Genomic DNA, 26,832 nt, shown 5'->3' with positions numbered 1-26,832 from the left:
GCAGGCGAGGTGGGACATAAATGGTATTTAGTGACAGTCATATATTCGAATTAATGTCTATCATATATTCTATTTAGTGATAATCATTAAATCACCCAATCATAGGCATGGAATTATTGTCAAACACTAAATCATTTAATGACAAACACTAAATGATTTAATGATAGACACTAAATCATTTAGTGTCTATCATTAAATCATTTCGTGTTTGACAATAATTCCATGCCTATGATTGGCTGATTTAATGACTATCACTAAATAGAATATATGATAGACATTAATTCGAATATATGACTGTCACTAAATACCATTTATGTCCCACCTCGCCTGCCATACACGGTTGCCCCACTCTGCCCGCGCAGTAGTACCGCGCAGTGCTCCATGCAGTGGTTGCTTACCAGTAATACTGTAGGCGGCGTGCAGGCATTGTGCTTTCGTAATATATACACCGCCAGTGCATAATTTTCGAGCCCATTAACAATATAGACATAAAGGCAAGTGTCAAGTAATTTATTTCTTGTTATACCACCGTATCGTAAAATATCGATATCCGGAAGTTGTATCGCGATATATCGAGTTTTCAAAATATATTGCAATATACCGATATACCGGTATATCGTTACACCCCTAACCTAAATGCTATTTAACCGAAAGATGTTCATTTTAGGACAAATTTATCCATAATATGACTGAAACTATATGTGGCTTATAAAATATTACAATCCCTTTGCTTTTAAATTAATAAATAAGAAACACCCTCACCCACCGGTCTGTAGCCCTTGGCTGAAAAGTCGTTTTGCACAACTTTTCAGATCGTGCACTTTGAGTGGCGCCACCGCCATTGTAATCAAACTGTAGTCGTTAGTTTTAAAACATTAAAAAAATATTTCTAATGGTGATTAAACCATGAAATTTTTTATGTAGCATAATTTTAACCTAAATTAACTGAAAATAACCCTAGAACCTAGAGTAAAGGATCCCTTTAATCAAACAACTAAATTGTAGTAAATGGGCATACATACTGCCATGGCAGTTGACTTGGTTTCAATTACTGATATTTTCATTTAAGTTGGGATGGTATTTTTATGCATATTATAGCCGTTTAAATTACTATAACTCCACTTCATAGTGATTGCAGGTAATTATATGTGCGCTTACTCTCCAGCTTTATCGTAAGCTTGTGCTGCACTGTCCGCAGTTCCCTGCTCTCTGTAGAGGGCAATGGCCTTCTCTATTAGATTAATAGCTTCATCAAGGTCGCCTTGTTCTCGGAAAACATATGCGGCAGCTTCGTAACACCTGTAAGCATAGTCAGAGCACAAATTAACAACATGTACACCATAATTGGATAGATTACAGAAGAAATCATAGCTTCTTAATCAATGCATAGACTATTATTCTTACTTGAATCTGAAAAGGATATTAACAATTGAAGCCAGATAAATATACGGTATAATTTAGCAATACATATTACTTTTATAGATAATGCAGTTTAATGAATTCTCATTTGACAAGAGGACATAGCATATTGCAACCTTACTATATACCACTGTATCAGTAAGTACGTAAAGTATGTAAGTAAGTATGAAATATATAACAGAGATGATGGAGAAATTCGCCATCTATATTCAAATAGCAGTTGATAAATAAAGGTGTATATTGAAGAACGATTGATGAGATAGAGAAAAATATATAAAAATTGCAACTTACTTTCCTGCATGGTATAAACTGCAATATGGTTAAGTAAAATACCATGAACATCACTTCTAGTATAATAACTGCCTGTCACAGGAAATAGTTGAATGGGCGTGAACAGTTGAATCATTGTGAACTCAGAATTTGACTTGAGCTGGGTTGCAGATAAACTTAAAACCAAAAGGATACTTTTTGTTTTCTAAGTAGGCATCAGCTGCTTTCATGTAGCAGTCTCTTGTTTGATCAGTAGCTCCTGCACCTTTAAATGCCATCGCTGAAACAATCAGAGAAGTGCAGAATTCCAACAACAGTTTATCACTCTCTACACCAACTGGATGTAGATTTTCCAGAAACCTAGTTATGTCTTCAAGACAGGTAAAGCCACACCAACTACCTAACCAAATTTTGGCAACGTTGCCAATAGAATGTGAATATAATATGGTGACATTAGTAAAGTAACTATACTGAGCTCTACACCCTTATTTAACCACCATAAGTTGTACTCATACTCATTGGGTGTATCAGTAATTAGGCTTCCTTGATTTATAATTTAACTTAAATATAATTAAAATTATATTTATAACTTATTTAATAATACCTGCTTTCTTGTACTCATCTGCTGCTCCATCTAGATCTGGTTTCCATTGGAACAATGATGTCTTCATGCTGGATATAAATAGATGCATTGCCATAGAAACACTACGTACTCTGTTACTGAATAGTGTCTACATCTGTGTCTACCAAATCCTGGCTGCATTCACCAAATTGAAGATTCTGCCAGAAAGGAAATTTGAACTTTAAATAGCATTAGAATTTTTTTTTAGTTGATATATGGGCACGTTCTATGTCTATGACATGTGTATGCCTCTAGGCTAACTCTCAAGTCTCCTCCTTTAGAGATCTTTAGTATAGTGAATGCATGCAGACAGGATTTGGTAGAAGTAGAAGCTATTTACTATAATTTAGAGTTCAAGAATACCGAGGATCAAGTTTGGGACCCCTCAAATGTGTTCACGCATATGTGCTAAACTAAACTAATGAACAGTACTTATTAGGTTTTACCTAGATACAATAATGTAACCCAACAAGAGTAGCCCGGTTACAACGCGAGCCTATTCTTTTCTTTGGAGGAGCCCCTGAGTGATTCACTCAGCGCGGTTTTATGGTGTGTTTTTCGAGACTAGAACTTCCAAACTGGGTTTATTCTAAACACAAACCTTTCTCCGCTATCATGGGACTTACTATGTATCACAATACTCTGTATTAAACTAATATAACCTGTTACAAAATTTCGAAGTGACGAGCGGCGATATTTCGAGCGCCATTTCTGTTGACCTGTGACGTACGCATTCCCAATGCGCATAGCATTTGGCTACCTTCGGCTCCTGTGTTGCCTGACATGCTGGCTCTGGTGATGTCATGACTGACAGCAGGCATCCCATGATGCATTCGTTCTTGGAGCCGAAGTTAGCCGAACGCTATACGCATTGGGAATGCGCACGTCACAGGTCAACAGAAATGTTAAAACCTGGCTCTCAACATTGGAGACTGTGAATCTCCCGTGGCTCGGATGACCACGTAAAATGGCGGTCCCGTCATCCAGTATTAGTAAATATAGTAATACTAAGCCAATGGGGACGTAAAAGAACCACTGAGGGGCGGCAAAAAATACTTGCTGGCTAGTGACACCCTGCAGTGCCCATTCAGGCTAAAAAAAGGCGCAACTACCTGGGCAGTACCCAGCTTAGGTCAGCACACCATGGCTTAGCTATACTGGACGTGTATTCGGCTTACGAACTGTCCAGTATAGAAGTAGAAGTAGAAGAAGTACGAAACCTTAAAACAATCATTTCGAGAATTTTGCTCAGAAAAACGAAATATAGCTGAAATATAGATAGTTCACCGCTGACAGCGAAAAATATCACCGATTACACCAACATTCAAAATAAGCAGCGCAATATTTTATGCAGTTATAGCATAGAAAAATTTGATTTGACCACATCATACGCAGCATACATTTTTTTCGAGTCAGGCTTTGCAAAATCACAATGGCGTCTGCAAACAAGTGAAGCATAATTAAAACTAAAGGGGCATGCTATTTGTGTGATTAAGTATTCTCGCTGGCGTACGCAACGAGGATTTGATCTATTTCTCTCTGGCCGTCTTGCGTTATAGTGCCCTAGGACTTTTGAAGACTTAAGTTTTATGACTCATGAGGTTTAGCAACTTACCAGCTCTGTTTGATGTTACGCTACTATGCACTCTGTGTTTTAATATCTGACGCAAAAATATCTGCGGCGGTGCGATTTTTTGCATTAGCTGTCCGCAATTGTTAGACCGTCTGGGACGCGGTAGCGCGCAAGAAAGTGCGAGACATGAAGCGAAAATCAACAAGAGAACGGCAAATTGTAATCGTGCATGATTTTGTCTTTGCATGCGGTTCTAAGACATTTTTATTGTTATTTCACAACAATTACTGTTACTCAAGCAACAACGGTAGGCATCATGAGAGTGAGAATAAACACTAAAAAACGCTGAAAACAACTCGCAATGATCGCTTTAATATTGATATACAGTAACAATGATAATAACATACATAATTTATGTATTTGTGCAGTTGTATGGGTGCATTAAAATTGTAGCTTTCACAGAAACATTTGAACGGAATTTATGTGTAATTATTGGGCGATAACGAGTACTTAACCATTAAGACTTTAGTAGTAAATGCAATTTGTGTTTATTTACCATGAATTGAATGCATCATTTAAATTTTTATTATTGTCAATATTGACTATGAATAATCATAGGCCATACTTAGTAATGAAACATTACTAATGACAGCACGCATTGCTATCACGAAATTATCTGGATAAAAATAAACATCAACTGCAAGCATAATTATAAAGAAAAATATTATGTTTACCATTTTTCAGCCTCGCGTATACACGCTAAACCCTCGGCGAGTTTTTGATCATCTTTTCTCGCCATTGCTTCTGTAGCCGCGCCCTCTATAAACAAAGTTACCACAAAATGCACAAAACACATTTCATTATCTGATTGGTTGAGTGCGTAGGAGGAAGATTACCACATGTTTTCTGATTCGCTAAGCAAAATTCGTTGGTTCTGATTGGTCTGAAAAGTAGGGGCTATTTAAACGCACGAGACATTTAAACCTACACTACACTGTCTAGGGCCTACACACCGTCACACGCCTACAGTCGCCTACTCTTCACAAGCTGTGCTAAAATTTATTTCTCCTGTTTAATATATTACAAATGGCTTCTCAAAATAGAGACCCTGCGATGCCAGACGTGAGGGCAAAGCCTGCGACTACAATTTCCAACCTGAATTCAAAAGAAAGCCATTCTGTAACCAAGAGGTGAGTAAACATTTCAGTGATTTTCCAAGAGGCAAGACCTTAGTCCGTAAGTAACCCGTAACGGTAAAGGTGCGGTAAACTGTAAAGGTAGTAACGAACCGATACGCAGTAAACTGTAAAGTAACATGGAATTTTCACTTTCTCCGCATTCTAATAATTTGCTCATTCATTGTTTAGCTAGCTCCAAGAAGCGGTCTTTGCTAGGGTTAGGGGACCCAATATGGACACAATATTGTGTATATTGACGTTAGTCACACAGCCTGGTTGTGTTATATTTAGCCAGCAGACCAGCAATTTGAATAGTTTCAATGTCTGTACTGTACCTAGAGTGTAGTTATTCCAGCATGTTTTCATCATTTTAGTAATTTTTACCACTGGCAGCAAGATCAAGCCCGCACGTAGGGGGCCTACAGCACACACGCGCGCCATTGACTATATATATACAACATATATATAGTCGTATATAGTCGTATATAGTTGTATATATATAGTCAATGGCGCGCGTGTGTGCTGTACGTGCGGGCTTGATCTTGCTGCCAGTAATTTTTACCGTTGAAGAATGTGGGTGTACATGCGCGCACACTTGTCTACTGTATTAATGACAGTGTATTTGACTGACGCGTATCATTTTGCATTTCAGACTGCAACAGGAACTCATGGCGTTAATGGTAATATTTACTTAATATATAAATACTTAATTATATATTGAAACCCATTATAGATCCATCACCGGCATCTCTTTGCGAATATTATATGGAGCTGCATGGAGCATCGACGGCATTCTGGGGAAGGCAAATTCGCATTTTAGGTTCTTTGATGACCTCACAGTTTGGGGGTTACATCCAAGAAACTGCAGTGTCATACATTATTACATAAAGAGACCGTCATGTATACTGACGTTAGTCTAAATTTGGACCAGAACATTTCCCATGGGGCGTTTCAATCATCACCGTACAGCACGTGAAGTCGTGAATAACTATATTTAGAAGTGTGAGCAAATAATTTGCCAAGCCATTCAAGGATGTATACTATATATATATATATATATATATGTTTAAATGATGTGCGTATTTTCTTAAATTACTATTTCCTATCTTACAGATGTGTGGTGACAAAGGCATATCTGCATTTCCAGATGGAGACAACCTGTTTAAATGGGTTGGTACCATACACGGAGCTCAAAGCACAGTACGTGTCATTCTTCACATTAAAATTTTATTAGTTACCCAGCTGCACTGCTATAATCAAGCAAATGTATCAAATTTGGCAAGCCTGTGGCGGAGCAAAGGGCTATAGTGCTAGAGCTAGCATGCCTTGTGCAAACAGAATAAATGGAATACGTACCATGTGTTAATAGAAGTTGCTACGTATTTTCTCTTGCAGGTGTACGAGGGGCTGACGTATAAACTGTCATTAGAGTTTCCCTGTGCATACCCTTATCAAGCTCCCGTAGTGAAGTTCCAAACACCGTGTTTTCATCCCAACGTCGACCAATCAGGGAATATCTGTCTAGACATACTTAAGGAGAAGTGGGCCGCTTCGTATGATGTCAGGAGCATACTACTGTCAATACAGAGTCTGTTAGGTGGTAAGTACCCAGCGTTTCTTATGTATATTAAAGAGGCAGAGTGGCGCACCGCCGTTGTCAAATTTAACATTGCCATTGTGAAAATGCTACTCTAACAACCTTAAAAATAAATAGATCACCACGTGCTTCTGGCATATTTAGATTGGCATGTGCGTTTATTGAGTCATGTGATGTGGGGTCTACACTTTTTCGTTATTTGATAGGTTGGCGTGCCATCCTATCAGGAGTTTCCCCTTCTCCCTCTCTCTCCCTGTGTCCTCCTGCAGCGTCCGCATGCGTGCCTACAACACGCCTTTGAATCCATCATGCTCGTTTTGCCCCAAACTTGCCATTACCTCATTTGTCTAATTTTCCCTCAGAAGAAACCCCAAGTACCTACCTGTACCATTGAAGGGTATAATTGCATGGAAGTATCCATAGTGACTGGCTAGGTCTGTAGGTTTATAGATCTTAATGTGATGGGAATTATGAGTTTGTTATTTTTCATAACAATGGGGAATAAAACTTGGGAGAGTGTATACAGATTGTAATTGCTAATAAATTCATGTTTCGCGTTTCATTTCTCCATGCAGAACCGAACAACGAAAGTCCTCTGAATGTGCAGGCAGCTGACATGTGGATCGATCAGACAGCGTACAGAAAAATTCTACACGAAAAATACGAAACAGAAGTAAAATCTCGCAATTAACTACAGACCCGTGTAACACTTGCTGTACATATTTTAAAACACCTATAATTAGAACATTTGTTTATGTGAGAGTGTAGCCTATAGGTGACATTTTTACAGATGTAATACTGTACTATAAGTAGACAATTGACGTTTAAATAATGTGATGTGTGATGTGTATATAATTGTAAATGTCACTAGTCGCAAAGCTTAATTTGGTCGAGTTTAATCTGAACAGTTTGTATAAGATACTATTGCCTTCTTTACACATACACACAACCCCTCCAGTGGACAAGGGGTCATGCAGGCTTATCTCACAGGTTTCACAATATTGCAAGATGTAATTAATGTCTTGTAATTGACAAATTTAGGGAAATAATGTACCAATTTTTTTATATTAAACAATTTCCATCTTATGTTGCTAATATATTGCAGTGTATTTATATGGTTTACATCTTTTGTCAGTCTTGATTTAAAACTCAACAAAAGAACAGCTTGAGAATCCAGAAATTTATTTCTGAGTTTCACCAGATCACAAAATAACTGTCAAGACCATATAAAAAGTTGGAATGTTTTACAGTTTTATAGCCAATTTCTCGTGGGAACAGCATTTTACTACATCGTTAACTCTCCAGAAAGAAGGCTGAGCACTAACGAACAAGTGCCATTTTATGATTCATTTACATGTTCGAATTCCGGCTGTAACCTATGCTCGCTTAAAATGACGTTCTGAGCAATCTGCTATTGACTTTTGGTTATCTGCTGTGACTTGGACATGATAACTGGGAAAGTAATCACTGCTATAGTTTCCTTCACTGTAAACACAGCTCTGATCAGACACGACGGGTGCAAACTACATATGAATGTGGCCACCTATAGACACATCAATTCTCCCTTCATACCAGATCACATAAGCAACAGCTATCAGATAACAGCTAGCTTCTATCAGATGACATGAGCAATATTTTCTCAGACATTTTTAGGCAGTCTATCATTTATTTTAGGTGGTGTATGATTTTTTAGTGCTCAATATTATTAAAAAGATAATCAAGATTTTGGTTATTTCTCATTCAATTAAACCCATTTAATTGAAAGTAACAACAAGTTTTTTAAGTGTCACACTTCAACATTTTTTTAAACATTGTGCCTCGCATTGAGTAACCCAAGAATGAAGACTGGACAGTCTAACGACGTATTGCAGTGGCTTAGTATCTGTAGATCTCTGGCTTGTAAGGTCCATCGATAGGAATGCCCAGGTAATCGGCTTGGGCCGGGGTGAGCTTCGTCAATTTAACGTCAAGAGCATCCAGATGAGACTCCGCCACCTCCTCATCCAGCTACAACAACAAACAAGTACGCATTCTCAGACAAGAATTCTCAACGTCTCTACGCAGACACACCAAACTGTTAAAATAACATAAGAACATATATAATATGGAAAATTGAAGTGTGACCTCTAATATACTACCACGATTTTTAACGGTCACTAAGAGACAAATGCTTGTAGATGAACATCCACCCTCTCTAGGACAGGTGACTTCCCGAGGTTGTACTTCTTTTGGTTGCACCACAACTCAATCTGTGCCAGTACCTAAAGAATAGCGACAATTAACACTACACCGACGCATCCATCATTACACAACAATTAATATAGATCCCGAAAGGGTTGATCTAAATGCGCTGTTAATGAAAACATATATTAATCAGCATCGCAATTACTAGAAGCTTATCATTCTCTAGACTTGCAATGGTGCCCGGGGCTGCCAATTTGGAGCGGACATCCTAGCGGCCATACCCCACATCAGACAGGGCCTCCTCGAAAATCTCTACTTTGTCCTCCTACGACATCTGAACTCTGGCTACTTCTCTCTCTACCTGGTTGCCTGAAGCAGTCTCATCACAAAAGCGGAATGACCCATCGCCAGCACAGGTTCAGCCGCAGACTCCCTACCCGCTAAAGAAGACTGTAACGCCGTCTGGATCAGCGTACTAACGGTCACCTGAAATGAAAAAGGCATCTGTTGAAGCCCATCTATGCGAACACCCATGTGAAGTGCACTATAACAGGCTGTGAAGCAATTCAATTCTACACTGGTTTTCAACTCATCATTGGCGCATCCTATGACATGTAATGTAACGCATTCCCCTGAAATGTTTGTAAGATGACTCCATGAACACGTGTGAAGGTGACCTCCTATGAGCAGCTATGGAAGTGAAATCCTAACTGGACGCGTGTTGAAAATCATCTATAAATACAACTGTGTGCTGAAGGTCATTTCAATAAACACGTTGTCGAACAAAGTAACTCATGACATCGTGTGTAAGGTCAATCTATAACGCCGTATGTGAACGTGATTCAATAAATGAACGTCTGTGTTAAAATCATTCTATAAACACCTTTTAAGGTCATTCTAATAACCACTTGTGTGAATGATTCGCAATGACCTCGTGTGTAAGGTCAAATCTATGACAGCATGTTGAAGGTCAATTAAGATACAACGGCCGTAGTGTAAGAGTCATTCCTATGGACGCGTTCGTAAGGCAATTCTAGACAGCACGCGTGTTCACAAGGTCCATTCCTGATAACACAACCGCTGGTTCAAGTCATTTCTCATGACTCGTGTGAAGAGGCGGAGAAACGTGGCTGGTGAAGGTGATTCTATGAACGCGTGTGAGAGATCCTTGGAGTGGTGAAGGTCGATGGCTATAGAGCGGCGTGTGTGAGAGTCATTCTAATGACACACAGCTGTCGTAGAGTCCACGCCTGAGAGCGAGCGTGGGAAGGTGATTTCCTATAAGCGCAGATGTTGAAGGAATCTATGGTAACTCTGCATGTGCAACGTCGATCAATGAACGCAGTGTTGGAAGGTCATTTCTATACCAGTGTGGAAAGGTCATTCTAGAGCGTGGCAATGCCCATTCCTAAATGACCAACACGCCTTTGTGAAGTCCATTCATGGACCCGTGTGTCGAAAGGTCCATATTCATGACGCCGTGTATGAAGCCATTCAGAACACACGGCGTGTGGAAGTCAAGTCATGCCAACACAACTCTTGCGAATAGGTGCAATGTCTATGAACACAGCGCGTGTGTATAGAAACGTGCCTTCTATTAACCACACGCTGTAAGTCATTCGATAACACAACCAGTGGGTAAGGTCATTCATAGAAACAAACTGTGTAAGAATTCAATCTCATGGACTGTTTGTGAAGTGACTCTCATGAACAACTGTTGTGAAGTGACTATAACAACGTGTGTGAAGGTGATTCTATGAACACACGCGTGTGAAGGAACTCATCGCGATGTGTTCACTCATGTCATTCTATGAACACACACACGTGAAGGCACTTAATATATCGTGTTCACTCGCGCGGCGCACCTGCGGCTTGATCTGGATCTTCTCGGCTGCGTTCTCGTTGATCCAGGCGACGTCAATCTCGGTGTCGAAGTGTCCGATGTTGCATACGATCGCGTCTTCCTTCATGCGCATGAAGTCCTTGCCGCTGATGATGCTCATGCAGCCCGTCGCCGTGATGAACAGGTTGCAGCGCTCCACCGCAGCCTCCATCGTCGTCACCTCGTAACCTGAAGTCACACGCACGACGCACGCGCTGTAACACTGTTTTACACGTGTGAAATGGCTAGCTAGACAGAGCGTCATTGCTACATTGATGTATTAGAGAGAATGGTAAACGTGGTTAGGTTACAGATTAGAGGGTCACTGTGAAATTGCGGTAATGCGTGTCTGTGAGAACGGGTACATGTGCGGGCAGTATGTTTGTAGGAGTTTGGGGGAAATAGATAGGAGAGAGATGTAGGAGAGGATTCGGGTGCTGGGCGCGGAGGTGAGCACACGCGCGTATGTCGCCATCAACGTCGGTGCTCGACAAATTCTCGAGAACCAACAGTATTTTTGTATGGTTTTTTTGGTTTATTTTTGTACGTATTTTTTGTTGGTAACGTATTTTTGTGGGTGACGCCCAGAGGGTTAGAAAATAGAGAAAGAGGGTTAAGGATATACGTGACCGTTCGGGAAGTGCGCCTGTGCGGAAGTAACCTGAAGTCACGCACGTCATCAACGGAGGTTCGAGTCGGTGGTCGACAAATTTGCGGGAGCTCATATAACAGTCCACAATCTATTATCCAAAATTCTGAAAACCAAAAAGCTCAGAAAACCGAGTTTTTTTGTGTGGAGGTTGTCTGCACACCAAAGCTCGCGTTTGGCTGCACAAGGTTCATTGCAGAAATATTAACGTGTTTGGCATTACTCATATATATTGTACTGTACCGGTACAGAACTTGGCCTCTTGAAAACTTGGGTTTTAGTACTGGCTAGTTTGTATATATGTATATCTGCACTGTACTATCATTCCAAAATCTGAAAAATTCCGAATTCCGAAACGTGTCTGGTCCCAAAGGTTTTGGATAATATATTGTGTACTGTATACATATTTTTGTGGGTGACGCCCCGAGAGGGTTAGAAAAGAGAGAAAGAGGGTCAAGGATATATGTGATCGTTCGGGAAGTGCTGACATCAGGGTAGAAGAGTGTGCGGTATGCTGAATGATCTAGTGACAACTGAGTCGATCATAAAAGATTTCTGATTTCCATTTACAACAGTCAGGATTACACAGGCAGGCCAGTAGAAAGGAGATTTCATTAACTATGCAGATAGTACAAGTAAAAATTTAACCAACTCCCTGGTACAAACACAGGCCACAAGACCACCCAACGGTGAGATTTTAGAAGCTCCGGTTTAGAAAAGACAAACGAGAAATCTTTCGCAATGGCAGTGCGAAATGCGGCCTCGGGCGTTACCACTCACGCCGCCTACATCAGCACCCTCTACGTCACCATGTGGCGCCCTCTACAGCAGCACACAGCGCCCCCTACATCAGCACCCTCTACATCACCACGCGGCGCCCCCTACCTTCCATGGCGGCCTGCAGTGCGTTGATCGGGTCGATCTCGGCGACGATCACGCGGCATCCGAACCCTCGCAGCGACATGCAGCAGCCCTTGCCGACGTCGCCGTACCCGGCCACTAGCGCCACCTTGCCGGCGAGCATGACGTCTGTCGCTCGCTTGATGCCGTCACAGAGAGACTCGCGGCAGCCGTACAGGTTGTCGAACTTGCTCTGCAACGCGAGAGCGACACGACCGAGTGAAGATTCCAAAACTGAATTCGAAGTTCATGCCATCGAGCAGTAATGTCTCATGTGTGACAGACATTTCACAACAATGTCAATGCACAGATAAGATTCTCTCTCGCACTAAAGTCAAACATAAATTCTCCGATTTTTTTTCAAGTAAATCGTCTTTCTATTTACCTAGTAACTTAATAATCAATACATAAATTAATAAATATTAAAATTTAATGTTAATTAACGAATTACTTATTAATGCACTACTAACAAAAACGTGGCCGTGTGTTATTCAACCACACGGTGACCTTGCACTCACCTTGGTGACAGAGTCGTTGACGTTGATGCATGGTACCTTCAGGGTCCCCTGCTTCAGCATCTTGTTCAGATTGTGCACACCTGTTGTCGTCTCCTCCGAGATCCCACGAATTCCTGTAGTGCGGTGATACATATCGACACATTAGTGCATCCTACAGTGCGGTGGTGCAAGAGCTTTTCATCGAAAAAATGCCGTAATGTCAGTTTTGGCAATAGACACGAACCTCGTTTCTACAGTGGAATTTTCTGCGAAAGCCAAGGACACAATGAACCCACATTCACCAAAGTAGAACACCCATGCATTTCACGGTACCAGTACTTTTTCTGGAACCCATTGTTGCACTACACACTTCAAGCTCTTACCACATGCTGTTTACTATAATAAGCATTGACGGCTCCCACTGTGAGTGCACAACGTTCTACAATCACAGCCGTACATCGCATTAAATCTGCAACGTGTCGCCCCGCGCCTGACCTAACGTGCAGCGACTGAACGACAAGACGTTACTGTCGACGGCTATCGTACTGTCTCTGTGCGTTCGTTATGCGTCGACGCTCGTCCACGGTGACTCGTCCCGCACAGCAGTGTGCTAGCCAGAGACCCGTCTACCCGTCTTTTGGACGGCCTATTCTTGGATGAGACGGGTGAAATTTGATAGAGACGGCATGAGGGCGGCCCAATTTTATATATTATATACCTTGTATAACCGACAACAGTGCTTATAAGAATATAAAATCATATCAGGTTCGTGTCCTTTTAGCAATTCAGACTCAATTTCCTCCATTTTAAGGTAAGCCCCCCCCCCCTAGGGTGCTTCGCACCAGCAGCATCCTCGCTTTGCCCAGATAGCGAGACTGCCTGATTTTTTTGTTGCTGGCTAACACCCTGCTGCACAGTCATGGTCACAGCAGGGTTTCTTATACATAAGAAGCACAGTGGCGCACCGCCGTTGTCACAAATTTAACATCGCCGTTGTGAAAATTTTCAAATGCAGTCTAAGAATAAGATATTCAAATTTTTTAAGTTTGCTAGGGAAAGACCCCCCCCCCCCAGAACTCCCTCTCTCCCTCCGCATCTGCCTGCAGCATCCGCATGCGCACCTACGACGACACACCTTTGAATCCATCATGCGCGTTTTTCCCCAAACTGGCCTTTTGTCTAATTTTCCCTCAGAATAAACCCTGCATAGTCAGTCATAGAGCGCACACTCACCTGGGAGGAATTGTGAGAACTTTGTGTGCACGAGACCGGTGAGGTCCCCTCCGTCATCCAGGATCATGTTCAGCGGCTTACCGTCCGGCCACACCAGCGTCTGCGCAGACAAGCCGTACGATTATCGCACACGTTAGTAGTAGGCCATGGGCCAACACTGACTATTGTTCACTTTCGTTTGACACTTCATGGGACCAAGTTTAAATCTGGGTATAAGTTAAATACATTATTTTGATAATAAATCACTAAGGTTCACCCAAAAATTTGTTTGTTATTGGCTTTTGAAAAGTGTTTTTTAACCCCTTACTAAAACAGTCAAATTCAGCCAATAGGTGGGTCTATGGCCATGACCCATAGACTTTAATAACAATGGATTCCTCCCGAACGAATTTCACTTTTCACTTTTCTACTCACTCGCATTAAATTTAATGTAAAATTATTTGTGTTACTCGGGTTAACTTGACGTGAGGTAACGGGTGTTGGTGTAAACAGGTGGAATGGATGGCTCACGAAGACAGAAGGTATGGACTATGGAGGAATATTGCTAATATAGACCATTCCTCTTATACACAACCACTTCTTGTCAAGCTTGAGTCAACTGCATGTATTCTAGTGATATATTCAATATATCACTAGAAATTAGTAGAATACATGCGGTTGGCTCGAGCGTGACAAAAAGTAACTGCTAAAGTCCAAGGAACGCGAAATCTTTGTCGTTTCATGACATCAATCGTTGTCACGACAGATTGCTCAGAATGCAGCGAATCAAATCTTTTCATCGGGCATTTGTCTCACCTGCTCAATGCACCACATGTACTCCTCGTCTGTCTCCCCCTTCCACGCGTAGACGGCGACACCCGTCTTAGCGATGGCGGCAGCAGCGTGGTCCTGTGTGGAGAAGATGTTGCAGCTGGACCACTGAACCTGTAAACGCAAATGACACAATCGCATCCATGTTAATAAAAAAATGGGGGCTGAAAAAAGGGTCCGGTGGAGGGTCGGGGACGAAGCTATAGATTCTGTGCAATATAAAACACATTAAGTGACACGTTTTATTTCCTGATAAGATAGCAAGTAATAGATAAGCAATTTAGAAAATACTACAATCTATTTAATTTTTTAACATGAAAACTTGGATAAAACACAATATTATACAAGAATATATAACAAACATACATAGTTAAAATCATTAGATGCAATTCACTTTTAGACAAATTGTAAAAAAATTCTCAAGACGGAAATCCGTCTACACTAACAGTTATCGCCCATGCAATCGTCAGCCGCACCATGGTGATATTTTAGCCGACTCATGGTTACTTGCAGGATTAAAAATAACAATGGGTCCGTATGCCAGTTACAGTCAGTGAAACAATGGAAGCAACTCATGCTCTGTTATTGTCTTTAATATAAAGACCGTAACACATGTACTTCTACACTCAGACCTACTGACATCCCATAAACGTTCAATGAGAAATTTTATAGATTTTTTCCTTATACATAGAAAGGGTACTACTGTAGTATACAATGACCATACTACCGTAACTACCCTTTACTGGGTCAGGTCACAGGTGCAAACCGTGCAATCAATATACCTTTAAATACGTAATGGGATGGGGATGGTATGCTATTCATCCTAGATGCTGGGAAATACTGTCACCTTCATAAGCTGACCACAGGGTCAATGTGCTTTTACAGATACAAGCTTCTAACAGTGTAAGCACATCAATTTGAGTGTCAATTAGGGGTATAACGGTTCACTGACGCATCAGTAATCATGATACAACAGCCCAGGATACGATAATCGATACACAATGTCCGTATCGCAATACAAGCTAAATGATTGAATATAATTAAAGTATGTGTAAACTCCATTTAGGATTTATTTTATTTTATAAACGCCCACTTTTAGTGTCAAGTAAATATCCTCGGGTGTTATAGACATCTGGATCAATGTAATCATATAGCACTAATATTGCCACCAAAATTGTTAATGCAAAACCATCAAGAGTGTTGATTGACTGGTGTGCGTCATTACTGCGCACGTACTGTAGCGCTGCATATATGGTAAGCTTGTGAGTGAAGCCGTCCATCACAGACCTGTCAGTCTAGAGCACACTCCATTCTTGGTGTACTTTTGCCATAGAAATATATAGTAACCAACGGTTTACGGTTACGGTTATATATATTTCCATTGCTTTATTTTGAGTTTAACATAGTCGTAACAAGTTTGTGTGTTATGAAGGTATTCGAATACATAATATTATAACATTAGAATAACATTAGAAATCGATGTAAAAGTCAAATTACAATATTAACCGATCAGCGACAGAACACACCTGTAGTCCCAGGTGTTTATAAGAAGGCTACCAAGCATGCACTATCAGACAACGCCCCGTTGTCGTAGAAATCTCAAGTGTGTAAATATTACCGACATCCTGTGTCCTACTTAAAAGGTTCTCGCAATGATTCCACCCGATAGAAATCCATTCGATTTGTGACGGCCGCAACAAATCTCTTATCAGTTTCTTTCACGCCTCGCGAAAACCTACCTGGGCCACCCTTAAAAAATTGTTTGTTTCCCCTTTACCTACTCGCCTCTCAGGGTACCGAGTAGGTAGGTATGTGAAAAATCTTTTTTATTTTGTTTTGACAAGATGTGTGTATGTATGTTGCATATTCTGTTTTGTGTATATGTTTTTGCGGAACGAATTTGATTTTTTTTTGGCGAAACGAAATAACTTTTGTTTTGTTTTAATTGTCCAATAAAATGTGTCGAGTAGCGGCGTTTTGGCGAGTCGGTCGGTAAAGGGGAAACAAGCAATATTTTATCTTAGGCCCTGTCTGTTGCAGGGAGTCCCTGTTAAAGGGAGTCCCTTGTCCCCAATAAACATGTTTTCAACTGCTGGGGATATTGTAACAGCCCAGTGGGCCTCCCCTTACTAATGAGAAAGTTGGTAATTTTCATGAAAATAACATTCAAATGTTATTTTTACTTGAAAAGTTAACGTTATTATTTTACATGGTATAACAAAATTATCATAGCATAATATTTGCATTATCTCTCTCTCTCTCTCTGTGTGTATTGTGACACACATGGTGACCTGTGTAACAAGATGCATATCGTATATTGTGACCCTAGTGTATCCTTACACCTCCAGTTTTGACCAGATTAATCTAGACAGAGCTACAACACTGATTAGGCTTGATCGTATCAGTATAGCATAAACTGGTTACTCAAGGTACACAACAGGTACACCTATATATATAGCAACAGCAACGGAAACCCGCGATTTAGTCGCTGTGCAGCTTTTACCAAGATAACTTGGGTATAAAGAGCAGAAGTGTGCCAGCGAAATAGCCACCCAAGTCAGAGCGTCAAGGAATACGCAGTCCACAAAAATAAGTCAATAAAAGATAGGAGAACAAGGAGTATAAGGAACAAAATATTAAGTAAAGAACATAGGTTATGTTAAAAAATGGGAGCTTTTTACTTTCTTTTTAAATTACAGATCTATGGATTAAAAGCCAACCCGTTCCCACAAGTAATGACAGTAGGCATGAAAACTGACATTTCTTCCTCAACATTACTCACAAACGGTTTATTAATTGGCATTTACATGGCGAAGACACGACTCATTGAACTTTGGCTATTACCCAAACTCTCTCATATTTATTACCTTAGATCTTTGCTCTGCTCCTGCTATTGCCTAGAGCTGCTTTCTTTTATTCAGCTCTGCCAACTTTTTCACATTACAAACTGTTACCCCAACTCTCCTACATTCACGGCTGGCCTAGCCTTCCCACTTTAACTCTTCTAACCTACCCTTTTACTCTTCCTTTAAGTCACCTTTACCCACCTCTGCCCTCTCCTCCCTATCTCTACCCTGTAATCCTTATAATCCTACCTATAACTACATGTATTCAACCTAATTCTCTTGCACTTACACTACACATGTCTACTCACCTACACTACCATTTTACGCTTACCTTAACTCTTATTTACTAACCTCTGCCCTTTCTTTTTCATTTCTATCCTGGCATTCTCCTAACCTAGTATGCATACCTACTCTCACCCCAACTCATCTCTGCCCTTTCCTCCTCACTTCTACCCTGGAATTCTCCTCTCACCCCTCTCCCCCTCACTCACCCCTCACTCACCTCGGCTCCGAGCTCGCGCAGGGTTTCGATGAGCACGGCTGTCTGGATGGTCATGTGCAGGCAGCCAGCGATCCTCGCTCCCTTCAGCGGCTTCGTTGTGCCGTACTGCCGCCGCATCTTCATCAGTCCCGGCATCTCGTGCTCCGCCAGCTCGATCTCCTTGCGGCCGAACTCCGCCAGGCTCATGTCGGCTGCGGCGGGAAAAATCGAGCGAATGCTACGTTATTTTTTGTCGAGAGATTCGGGAGAAAATCGGGTGAACGTTCCGTTATTTTTTGTCGAGATATATATATATATATATGCTGATCTAGCGGTTTATTTTGTTTTATTTATTTATTTATTAATTATCCATATATATACAGTGTTATGATAAATTTTAAATTCAAGAATTTAGATAATCACCAAGGATATATATACACAAAAAGTATGACAAGAACACTTATTTACATTGCAATCCTCGCTAACAGCATCCTCGATAACACCAACTGCAGCACTTTGAACTATCGAAATATACTAGTAAAACTTGAAGTCATCTGCCTCCAACATTTCAACCGTTTCCATTAGACATTTTTTAAACATTTTAGAAAGTATTTGTCTTAATATGTAGTGGTGGATATAGCTCCAAGCCTCAATTGCACTAAGTAAAAGTTTTCCCCACTGCTTCCCACCCTTGGTTTGAATATTATATCTCACCTAAAGTAGTAGCACTAGTAGCAGTAGTAATACTAGTACCAGTAGCAGCAGCAGCGGTAGCAGCAGCAACATCAGCAGCAACAGTAGTAGTAGTACTCTACTGTACTAAATTTACAGACTGAACTCTCTCTAACACCTATGTGTGCTCTAGTGCCCAAACTAAGAACGCTGTGGCTATATGTCCGGCAGCCGGGCACGGTCTTCGATTTCCTAAATTCCCGGCAGTTCCTAACGCTGAGAGGGTCTATGTCCCCCAGGGTACTGCCGGAACGTACCCTGGGTACAGTCCGGTATACCGGACCGTACCTCTCCTACTCCACTAAGTCTAGAGAGTCGCCTACGCCTACATAACCCTAACCATATCAAATAGTTACCAGGGTACTATCTAATATGCCGGACCGTACCTCGCCTACTCCACTAACGAGTCTAGAGAGTCGCCTACACCTACCTAACCCTAACCATATCAAATAGTTTCCAGGGTACGTTCCGGCAGTACCCTGGGAGACATAGACCCTATGAGCGTTCATAACCCTAACCCTTGTTTAGTTGAGATAACATTGAAAATTAAAAACTGCCGGGCATTTAGGAAATCGAAGACCGTGCCCGGCAGCCGTCAGATATTTTCTAAGTGTCGATTGCGAGTTCGTTCGCCCAGTGATCCGAAGCTAGGAGAATTGGGCTAGTTCGAATATATACAGCTCTAACGAAAATCGCTTGACATTTCTAAACAAATGTAGAATACTTTGGATCACGTAGTACAGTTTACTTGAGAAATCACCGAAAATTAAAAACTGCCGGGCATTTAGGAAATCGAAGACCGTGCCCGGCTGCCGGGCATATAGCCACTCTGAACTAAGAACACATTTAATGGTCCTCTTTTGGCACACTTTTCGATTTACCAACGTCAATGCCCTATGTGTGAAAATCAAAGATCACCGACTTAATTAGTAACTAACTGATAAGGATCTATACTCACTCTAGCTCTAGAACTATAGCTCTCCGCTCTGCCGCAGGCGCATGCGCTGGAGCGGAGGGCTATAGTTCTAGAGCTATACTCACTCCTGATCTATTCAACTAACCGGTGAGCACAATTAAGTTGTGATTCAATGCGAAGGCCGCATCGCCTTGGGCTTGGGTTTGCAGTGACACAATTGATGCCCACACTGACGATTTTGGTGGATTTGCTGTGGGTTAGGTCAGAGCAACTTGCCTATACAAAACGTGGAATTTCTCCGATCCTGCCGAGGATCGCTGTTTCATCGCTCCAAACTCACAATTGGGGCTATCAATCAAGACCTGACGCACGTACAGATCGAAAACTGGATAACTTATATGCTTGCTCGCGTTGGTAAGTACACTTGTACTCTTTTGCCTTAGTCGTATTTTGATTTGAAAATTTGTTGCTAACAATTTCCCTCCGACATCGGCCATCCATCTTCCAATGCGTGACGTCAGGTGACGTGCGCGCAAGTGTCAGAGTGACGTAGCGACCGGCCGATGTCGGAGGGAAATTGTTAGCAACAAATTTTCAAATCGAAATATGACTAAGGTAAAAGAGTACAAGTGAAGTGTACTTACTTGTAATTACCAACGCGATCAAGCATATATAAGTTATCCAGTTTTCGATCTATGTGCGTCAGGTCTCGTCTGATAGCCCCAATTGTGAGTTTGGATCGATGAAACAGCAATCCTCGGCGGGATCAGAGAAATTCCACGTTTTGTATAGGCAAGTTGCTCTGACCTAACCGGCCACACCAAATCCACCAAAATCGTCGGTGTGGGCATTGCCATTGGTCAGAGGAATCTCGGATTAGGTTTGCGGGTGATCAGATCAACTAAAATAACTAGATCAAACAAGTGTCACCATACACTTTTAAGGTTGTATACATTGCTCAGCATTAGTATCGCAGATCAACAACTTACCAACTTTGTACTTAGGTTTTTGTGCCATCCTGTTTGTGTTTGTTTACTGGTGACAGAGAACTCCACAACGAATATCAATCCACGCCGGTCAACTGATGAATGAGGGTGATTTTCCAGCGCTGCACGTTTATATATATGCATATACTAGCGCCACCTGGTGTGATGACGTTCCAACGGAAATGATGTCACGAGGGCAGACGGGGTCAGGAAGGAAGGAACCGATCGAAGGAGTTTTGGTACAATATTTTTAATCAGCGATAAAATGAGTGAATATTACTATAACATCGATGCAGGATATTTGGAAGGTCTTGTCAGAGGATTCAAGGGTGGTATACTCAAACAAAGCGACTATCTAAATTTGGTCCAGTGTGAAACTTTAGACGGTACGTATGTCGAGTGTAATACTACGGCTGTTTGCTCCGCTGCGGACGGTAACCGTCGCCGAATTTTTTTCTCTTTCAACCTCCACGCGTAGTGATGCCAGCGCCCTCTTAATCGGCGAATAATAACTACGTTGGCTTGTTGGTGATATTCGATATATTAATCGAAATTTTTATTACGATATATACGAGGAACCCTAACCTAACCCTAACCCTAACCTCTAACCCTACCTCTAACCCGTAACCGTAACCCTCAACCGCTAATCTATAAATTAATAAAATTTAATTTTTCATGTGTAAAAATAATAGTTGTTATTAAATGTTGTAAATAAATAAATGTAATATTTGCGTTAATTGGAAAAAAAAATGTTAAACAGATAAAGATAGAAAATACAAGAAACACGGAAATAATTAGAAAACGGATGGGAATTTCGATCCCGCGACCGATTCAACTTGGGGCCAAGTCGCACTACCCTTGGGCTGCTTGCACATGCTTGAAATTAAAATTGGATGTGCTTATGTATACCGCAAAGAAAACACAAGCTCTAACCAATCAGGCGTCAGTACCGTCAGTAGCTGGTGAGTTGAGGGAGAAAAATAATCGGCGACGGTAGCCAGTCGGCAGGAGCAACAGCCTAATAATATGAGGCAGTGGCTCGGGTACAGGTGGCCCGTATGCGGTTCAAGGAGGCTCACAATGCGCATGCCAACGCCTAATTTTCACTCTACTACGTAGCCAACTAGCAACAATACTTCGTGTCATGCATAATCATACCTACCTTATGGCAAAATAACTCTTAGTTCCTCCCATTTCACTGCCGCGTTGTCTCTTATAAAAGGTAATTTTGAAACATACCTCGCATATGTTGTTGAGAATTCTCGCATGTTTGTTGACAGTTTCCCCAATCCCCAAGCAAACCGTGCAGCGAGTGCTGGCGCGTTACAGCGTACGGGCGCCAGCAAAGATAAAAACATGTGACGTCACGTCCACCTCGACTTCACAAGGCTATATTTGTTTGGCAACAGTCGGAGTTTGCGCCAGAATGCCAGTTTTCTCCACACTGCTTTCTTGTGGGTTTTAACATAGCGCAGTGAAATGGAGCAAGCTAAGGTGTCGTACCCAGAACTTGAGAAAATCTGCAGAACTCGAGATTGTGCAGCGATTGCGCTCTCAATACTGGCGGATTCCCTAGTTGGCTGACCAATCTCCAAGATTGGGCAAAGACTGAAACAGTCGTGATTCAAAAACTGCTGCATAGCGAGTGTGTGGGTGTGCGTTGTGCAAACTAGTAAGTAGTAGTTGCTAGTATATATAAATATTTATCGTCATATTTTTTTTTTTTTTTTTTTATCCAATTAATTATTCAAATCATTTAATATTATACAAGGGGCCAAACACATTGAGTGAAAGAAGGTATAACGACTTATAGTTATGATATAAGATTTGAAATCCTAATAATACATGTGTTGTGCATGCCCTGTTTACCTCTGTTGCCGCAATCTCACGATTGGTTGCCAAACTGGCGGATGCCTGAATTCGCATAGTTTTGCGAAGATTCAAGTTTGGGCACACAAGTTGTATTGTCATGAGTAGTGTGATTATCTGACACGAAGTTTGCTAGCTAGTATGGGAAGAAATTTAGGCGTTTGGATGCCTTGTGAGCTTTTAGCCGTTCCACGGCCGTTTTTGTCGCGAGAATAATTAGCCCGTGCAGACTGTGGCTCGAGCGAGCGTTCAACAGCGACCGTTTTTGGCCGAGCCTAATAGGCCCGAGGGCCAGATTTGGCCATCGAAAACCTCGGACCGGCGAGCCAAATTTTAGCACGGCCAGCTTTTCGGCGAGGCGTAGAGAGGTAGAATCAGGTGAGCGGTAAGATGCCGCGAGTGTCAAACGTGGTACTTCGACGAAATAAAGTCCAAAACAGTAAAAAATTCTAGAAAGATTTGATCGAGGATGCACGTTCTTCGATAATTGATATATTAACCTCGGCAGATCGTATAGTAAACACTCTATAATCCTAAATCATACGCGATCTGCGGACATACTGCCGAAGTATCTTGTGAGCTATTTGCTGGCAATAAATATTTATTTGATATTGAATTTGATTTACAGAGCAGTATTCACGATGCGTACCGTGTGAACGCTTCCGACTCAATTAGGCCGCAGAGGCCGAAATTTGCACCGAGCCTTAAATCTAGCCTCATTTGCGTCGAGCCAAAACGATGCCCGTTGTGAGAACGCGAGCTTTACATGTCTCGAGCTACGGTAGACGGGAGTCCATCCTTCGCTTTCATACTTAAGCGAGATCAAAGATGGCGGCGGTGGCGGCCAAGATTCGAAATAGACGCCTTGGGAAATAAAATTCAGACGATTTGAGAGTTTAGATGCGGCTAGAACCCTAACCTAACCCTAACGCCTAACCTAATCTAACCCTAAACCATAACCCTAACCCTAAAGCTAAACCCTAACCCTACCCCTAACGGCCAAAAGGGGGCTTCCAACGAACGACGGGCTTACGCGTGACGCTCCGCCACTGCGTAATAATTATAATACGACAAGTGGCTTGGAGTATGTAGCGCGTTCGGTCGTGTGAAGCCCCTTTTTAGGGCGTTAGGGATGTAGGTTAGGGTTAGAATAGGGTTAGGGTTTAGCTCCTCAAAATCTTCAAATGCGTGAGATTTATTTCCCAAGGCGTATTTCGAAATCTGGCGCAACCGACGCCATCTTTATCTCGTTAATGTATTGAAAGCGAATGACTCTCGTACCCCGTAGCCTCGAGACATTCTAAGATACGGTATCGGATACTGCCAGTAGCTCACTGCGCTAATTAAATACGTGACTACTAACTACTACTACCTTAGCTAAATATAGGTATAGGACGTGGATATTGTCCGAGCATCGGCAGGGTCTCCAAGAAGCACTTATACGCCTGGGCGGCCGCGCCAGGCCTACTCGTTGAGGGCCCGCCATTCCCTAGAGAGTGCAGCAGCCGCGCACTCGACAATATCATAGCCGCCTATGCTAAATCTCATAGCGCCCCGGACCCAATAGCATTTCAACTCGCTTGTGGCGCTTTTGCAAGCTACTAGCTAGGACGGCGTAAAGGCAGCACCCGCCATGCTATAATGAAAAAGCTTGGAGAATGCGCTGGCACCTCGGACACACTGTTCTTCGAGGGGCAGGGTGTGGGCGCATGCGCTATTCATGTTGTAATTACATAAATGTAATTATAATGCTAGTGACTAGGGAGGCGCGCTACGTCTCTAGAAGGCCTAACCCGAAGTCTAACGCCTAACCTAAGACTAAACTATAGACCGACTCGGTTCGCTTATATACGTCGAGTGATGGTACCGAAACACTATCTATTGGTAGTATTACCACAAGAGCAAAGCATGATGCAGGGGCGTCACAGCCGTAGGGCTTTGCCGGTAGCAAAACGACTACGGCCCCCAACGCTAAAAAGGCTCAAAAATCATAAATCTAAAGGGTAAATAGCAATTTTTAGATGCATCTAGATTTAAAGAATTGTCTGGGGGAGAACCCAGACGCGCCCCCCCCCTTCACATTTCCTACCTCCGGCACCGCGTGCCTTGCGCGCTGCGGCATGTCTAGCATGAACCAGTGCAGCGCAAACAACTGCTCGACGAAAATGAGCGCATACGGACCAGGTGTTCGATGCTCGGACGAATATCCAGCATCGTTAATAATAATAGGTATTGACTTTACTATTAGGTATTACTATTACTATTAGTATTATTACTATTAGTATTACTATTAGTACTATTACTAGTAATAGTAATAGTAATTCTAGTCGGTCACTCTTGTGACCAATATTGAATAAAAGCAATATGGCAATAATACTTTTTCGGATAGTGACATAGTCCAAACTTTTCCTACTAATCAATACGACATTATAGTCCGATGTTGCTGATAGTCTTGACTCAGACTGTCACTCTGTTCCACAGCACAGGCACTTGGAACGTTTCAATAAGAAAGTGATGGTAAAGAAACGCGAAATGTGTTTACTACCAAAGTCCTTACTCTCTATCGCCTAGTTACTAGTAGTACTAGTAGTATTATTGCCGATAATTTCCTGTAAATGCTGTTCAAATGCTCCTCTGCAACACACAATTTCACCATATGCACACACTGGATAAATATACAACCAACTGCCTCAATTTTCATATCTATGCATAGCCGAATGTTCACTTGATTGAATTATCACCCTTGCCATTTGGTACAACTTAATTTACCCAGAGTTATCTGGTTAAATCCTGAGGAAAACTCCCACCCTAGGCCAGTGTAAATGGGAGCAACTACCTGTTTATTATCCGAAACTCCCTAACCGCGCTACTCGATTGTTTGGCCAATGAACATGAACTTAGTCATGTGTGTGACATCATTCCTGTGGGAATCATGCTAGCTTGGCCTGGCAGGCCTCGTCATAAAGCTTGGATGCAGGGAGCGATTGAACCCAGGATGCAATGCGGCATCATTACTCATGTGTTACTGTTAACAAGCACCAAACTCCATTACAGATGGCGCTCTCGCTCTCGCTCAATTCACCACTGCCACAAGTAGATTTCCGTGAGAATTTTTGACGCTTTTTTACCACAAGTTTTACAGCGGCCAGGTTACTCGTATCCTATGTAATAAGATTTGTACTAATAAAAGTTGCAAAGATATTAAAAATCCGACCATTATTTCATGAAAAATTTGATGAAATAGTGATAAGAAATAGTGATAGAATTTACCTTTTTCAAATCATACTCTGTTTACGAATCGCCATTCGCTGGATTTCCCCGGAGCTCCGCCCACTTTAAAAATAGTGCTAGCCTTGCGGCAGTGGTATCCTGAGTTGTATTAAGGGGGCACTGCATGCAGTTTGAACAAGCGGTTGCTTCTATTTACATTGCCGTGGCCTGGGAGTTTTCTGCAGGAATTCACCAGATTTCTCTGGGTGTATTATGTGTTGTACCAGATTGCATTCAAACGTAACGTTGGGCTGCGTGTAGATACCAAAATGGAGGCGAATGGTTGTGTATTTTTGCCATGATGGTATGAAACGAAAATAGAACATTGTGTGAATTTCGCACACACGGTTCCTCACCTGCTGTATCTTTCTGTGAGTTTGTGCACAGCGGCGTGCGTTCGGTCAGTTTGCATTTAAAATCAGGCAAATTTTAGTGGTTCTAAAGATGTCAGTCAATGCCACTGAATCTGGGAAATTCTGTACAAACACACTGTAAATTTATAGGACGTGGCCGGATGCATTTACTTTATAGAAAAATAGAGAAATATGTATATTGAATGTTTACAATGCTGTCTGTCACTGGGTATTTCTTGAGTCTATGATGTTGCAATAATTTCAAAAGTGTATCCAGGCAATTTCTGTTGAACTCATACCATGGGTATTAAACAACTCCTTGTTCTTAGCAGCACAGCGTATTGTAGAATATATTTACTGTGGCGTACTCTTGACTGCCCATGCCGACATTAGAATCCAAACTGGCATCGGAAAAGCAAATGCTGTAACGTCCACATCTTGGGAGTGTGTGCTGTATGGCTAGCGTGGCCTTGGGCAATATACTTGGATCAAGAGTGGATAATAGAGAAGAGTATGTCAGGGTTTTAACAGCGTTTTGCATAGTTTTGAACTGGTAACTAATCTA

General features: G+C 41.7%; 4 protein-coding genes across 4 annotated transcripts in view; 2 read left to right on the top strand and 2 right to left on the bottom strand.

Moving 5' to 3' along the window:
• LOC106812392 (gamma-soluble NSF attachment protein-like) overlaps positions 1 to 4,832 on the bottom strand; it is an 8,829-nt gene extending 3,997 nt beyond the window's left edge. Inside the window, exons 1-5 of the mRNA XM_014816261.1 lie at positions 4,619 to 4,832; positions 2,294 to 2,361; positions 1,885 to 1,969; positions 1,711 to 1,728; positions 1,159 to 1,299 (exon numbers count right to left, since the gene is read on the bottom strand). Coding sequence (XP_014671747.1) covers positions 1,159 to 1,299; positions 1,711 to 1,728; positions 1,885 to 1,969; positions 2,294 to 2,361; positions 4,619 to 4,740 — 434 coding nt within the window. The 5' untranslated portion in view covers positions 4,741 to 4,832. The remainder of the gene's footprint in view (positions 1 to 1,158; positions 1,300 to 1,710; positions 1,729 to 1,884; positions 1,970 to 2,293; positions 2,362 to 4,618) is intronic.
• Positions 4,833 to 4,866: 34 nt separating this feature from the next.
• LOC106812393 (ubiquitin-conjugating enzyme E2 C-like) lies at positions 4,867 to 7,756 on the top strand. Its single transcript, XM_014816262.1, has 5 exons — positions 4,867 to 5,074; positions 5,715 to 5,742; positions 6,176 to 6,262; positions 6,458 to 6,662; positions 7,235 to 7,756. The coding sequence occupies exons 1-5, from the start codon at positions 4,971 to 4,973 to the stop codon at positions 7,348 to 7,350; spliced, it is 540 nt and encodes a 179-aa protein (XP_014671748.1). The 5' UTR covers positions 4,867 to 4,970; the 3' UTR covers positions 7,351 to 7,756.
• Positions 7,757 to 7,824: 68 nt separating this feature from the next.
• Positions 7,825 to 20,879, bottom strand: LOC106812384 (adenosylhomocysteinase-like). The gene is made up of 10 exons (XM_014816254.1): positions 20,779 to 20,879; positions 18,163 to 18,353; positions 14,800 to 14,928; positions 14,005 to 14,104; positions 12,793 to 12,905; positions 12,260 to 12,467; positions 10,696 to 10,914; positions 9,205 to 9,263; positions 8,849 to 8,920; positions 7,825 to 8,666 (listed from the first exon to the last, which is right to left on the bottom strand). Exons 1-10 carry the CDS (start codon positions 20,804 to 20,806, stop codon positions 8,535 to 8,537), a joined length of 1,251 nt encoding a protein of 416 aa, XP_014671740.1. The 5' UTR covers positions 20,807 to 20,879; the 3' UTR covers positions 7,825 to 8,534.
• Positions 20,880 to 20,973: 94 nt separating this feature from the next.
• Positions 20,974 to 26,832, top strand: part of LOC106812391 (V-type proton ATPase subunit d-like) — a 13,935-nt gene continuing 8,076 nt past the window's right edge. Inside the window, exon 1 of the mRNA XM_014816260.1 lies at positions 20,974 to 21,161. Within this exon, the coding sequence (XP_014671746.1) occupies positions 21,041 to 21,161 (121 nt within the window). The 5' untranslated portion in view covers positions 20,974 to 21,040. The remainder of the gene's footprint in view (positions 21,162 to 26,832) is intronic.

Source organism: Priapulus caudatus, unplaced genomic scaffold (genome assembly GCF_000485595.1).
Source record: "Priapulus caudatus unplaced genomic scaffold, Priapulus_caudatus-5.0.1 Scaffold642, whole genome shotgun sequence".
NCBI lineage: Eukaryota > Metazoa > Priapulida > Priapulimorpha > Priapulimorphida > Priapulidae > Priapulus > Priapulus caudatus.
Note: the sequence above shows the minus strand (reverse complement) of the source record. Positions and strands in the feature narration are given on the sequence as shown.

Bases quoted from the DNA above. Each gene is read 5' to 3' on its own strand.
- LOC106812384 (XM_014816254.1), bottom strand. From the start codon at position 20,806: ATGGCACAAAAACCTAAGTACAAAGTTG. The intron at 14,929-18,162 runs GTGAGTGAGGGG...TTGCGTTTACAG, and splicing joins TGCGCGAGCTCGGAGCCGAG to GTTCAGTGGTCCAGCTGCAA. The intron at 14,105-14,799 runs GTGAGACAAATG...TTGTCTGCGCAG, and splicing joins ACATGTGGTGCATTGAGCAG to ACGCTGGTGTGGCCGGACGG.
- LOC106812393 (XM_014816262.1), top strand. From the start codon at position 4,971: ATGGCTTCTCAAAATAGAGACCCTGCGATGCCAGACGTGAGGGCAAAG. The intron at 6,263-6,457 runs GTACGTGTCATT...TTTCTCTTGCAG, and splicing joins TACACGGAGCTCAAAGCACA to GTGTACGAGGGGCTGACGTA. The intron at 6,663-7,234 runs GTAAGTACCCAG...TTCTCCATGCAG, and splicing joins AATACAGAGTCTGTTAGGTG to AACCGAACAACGAAAGTCCT.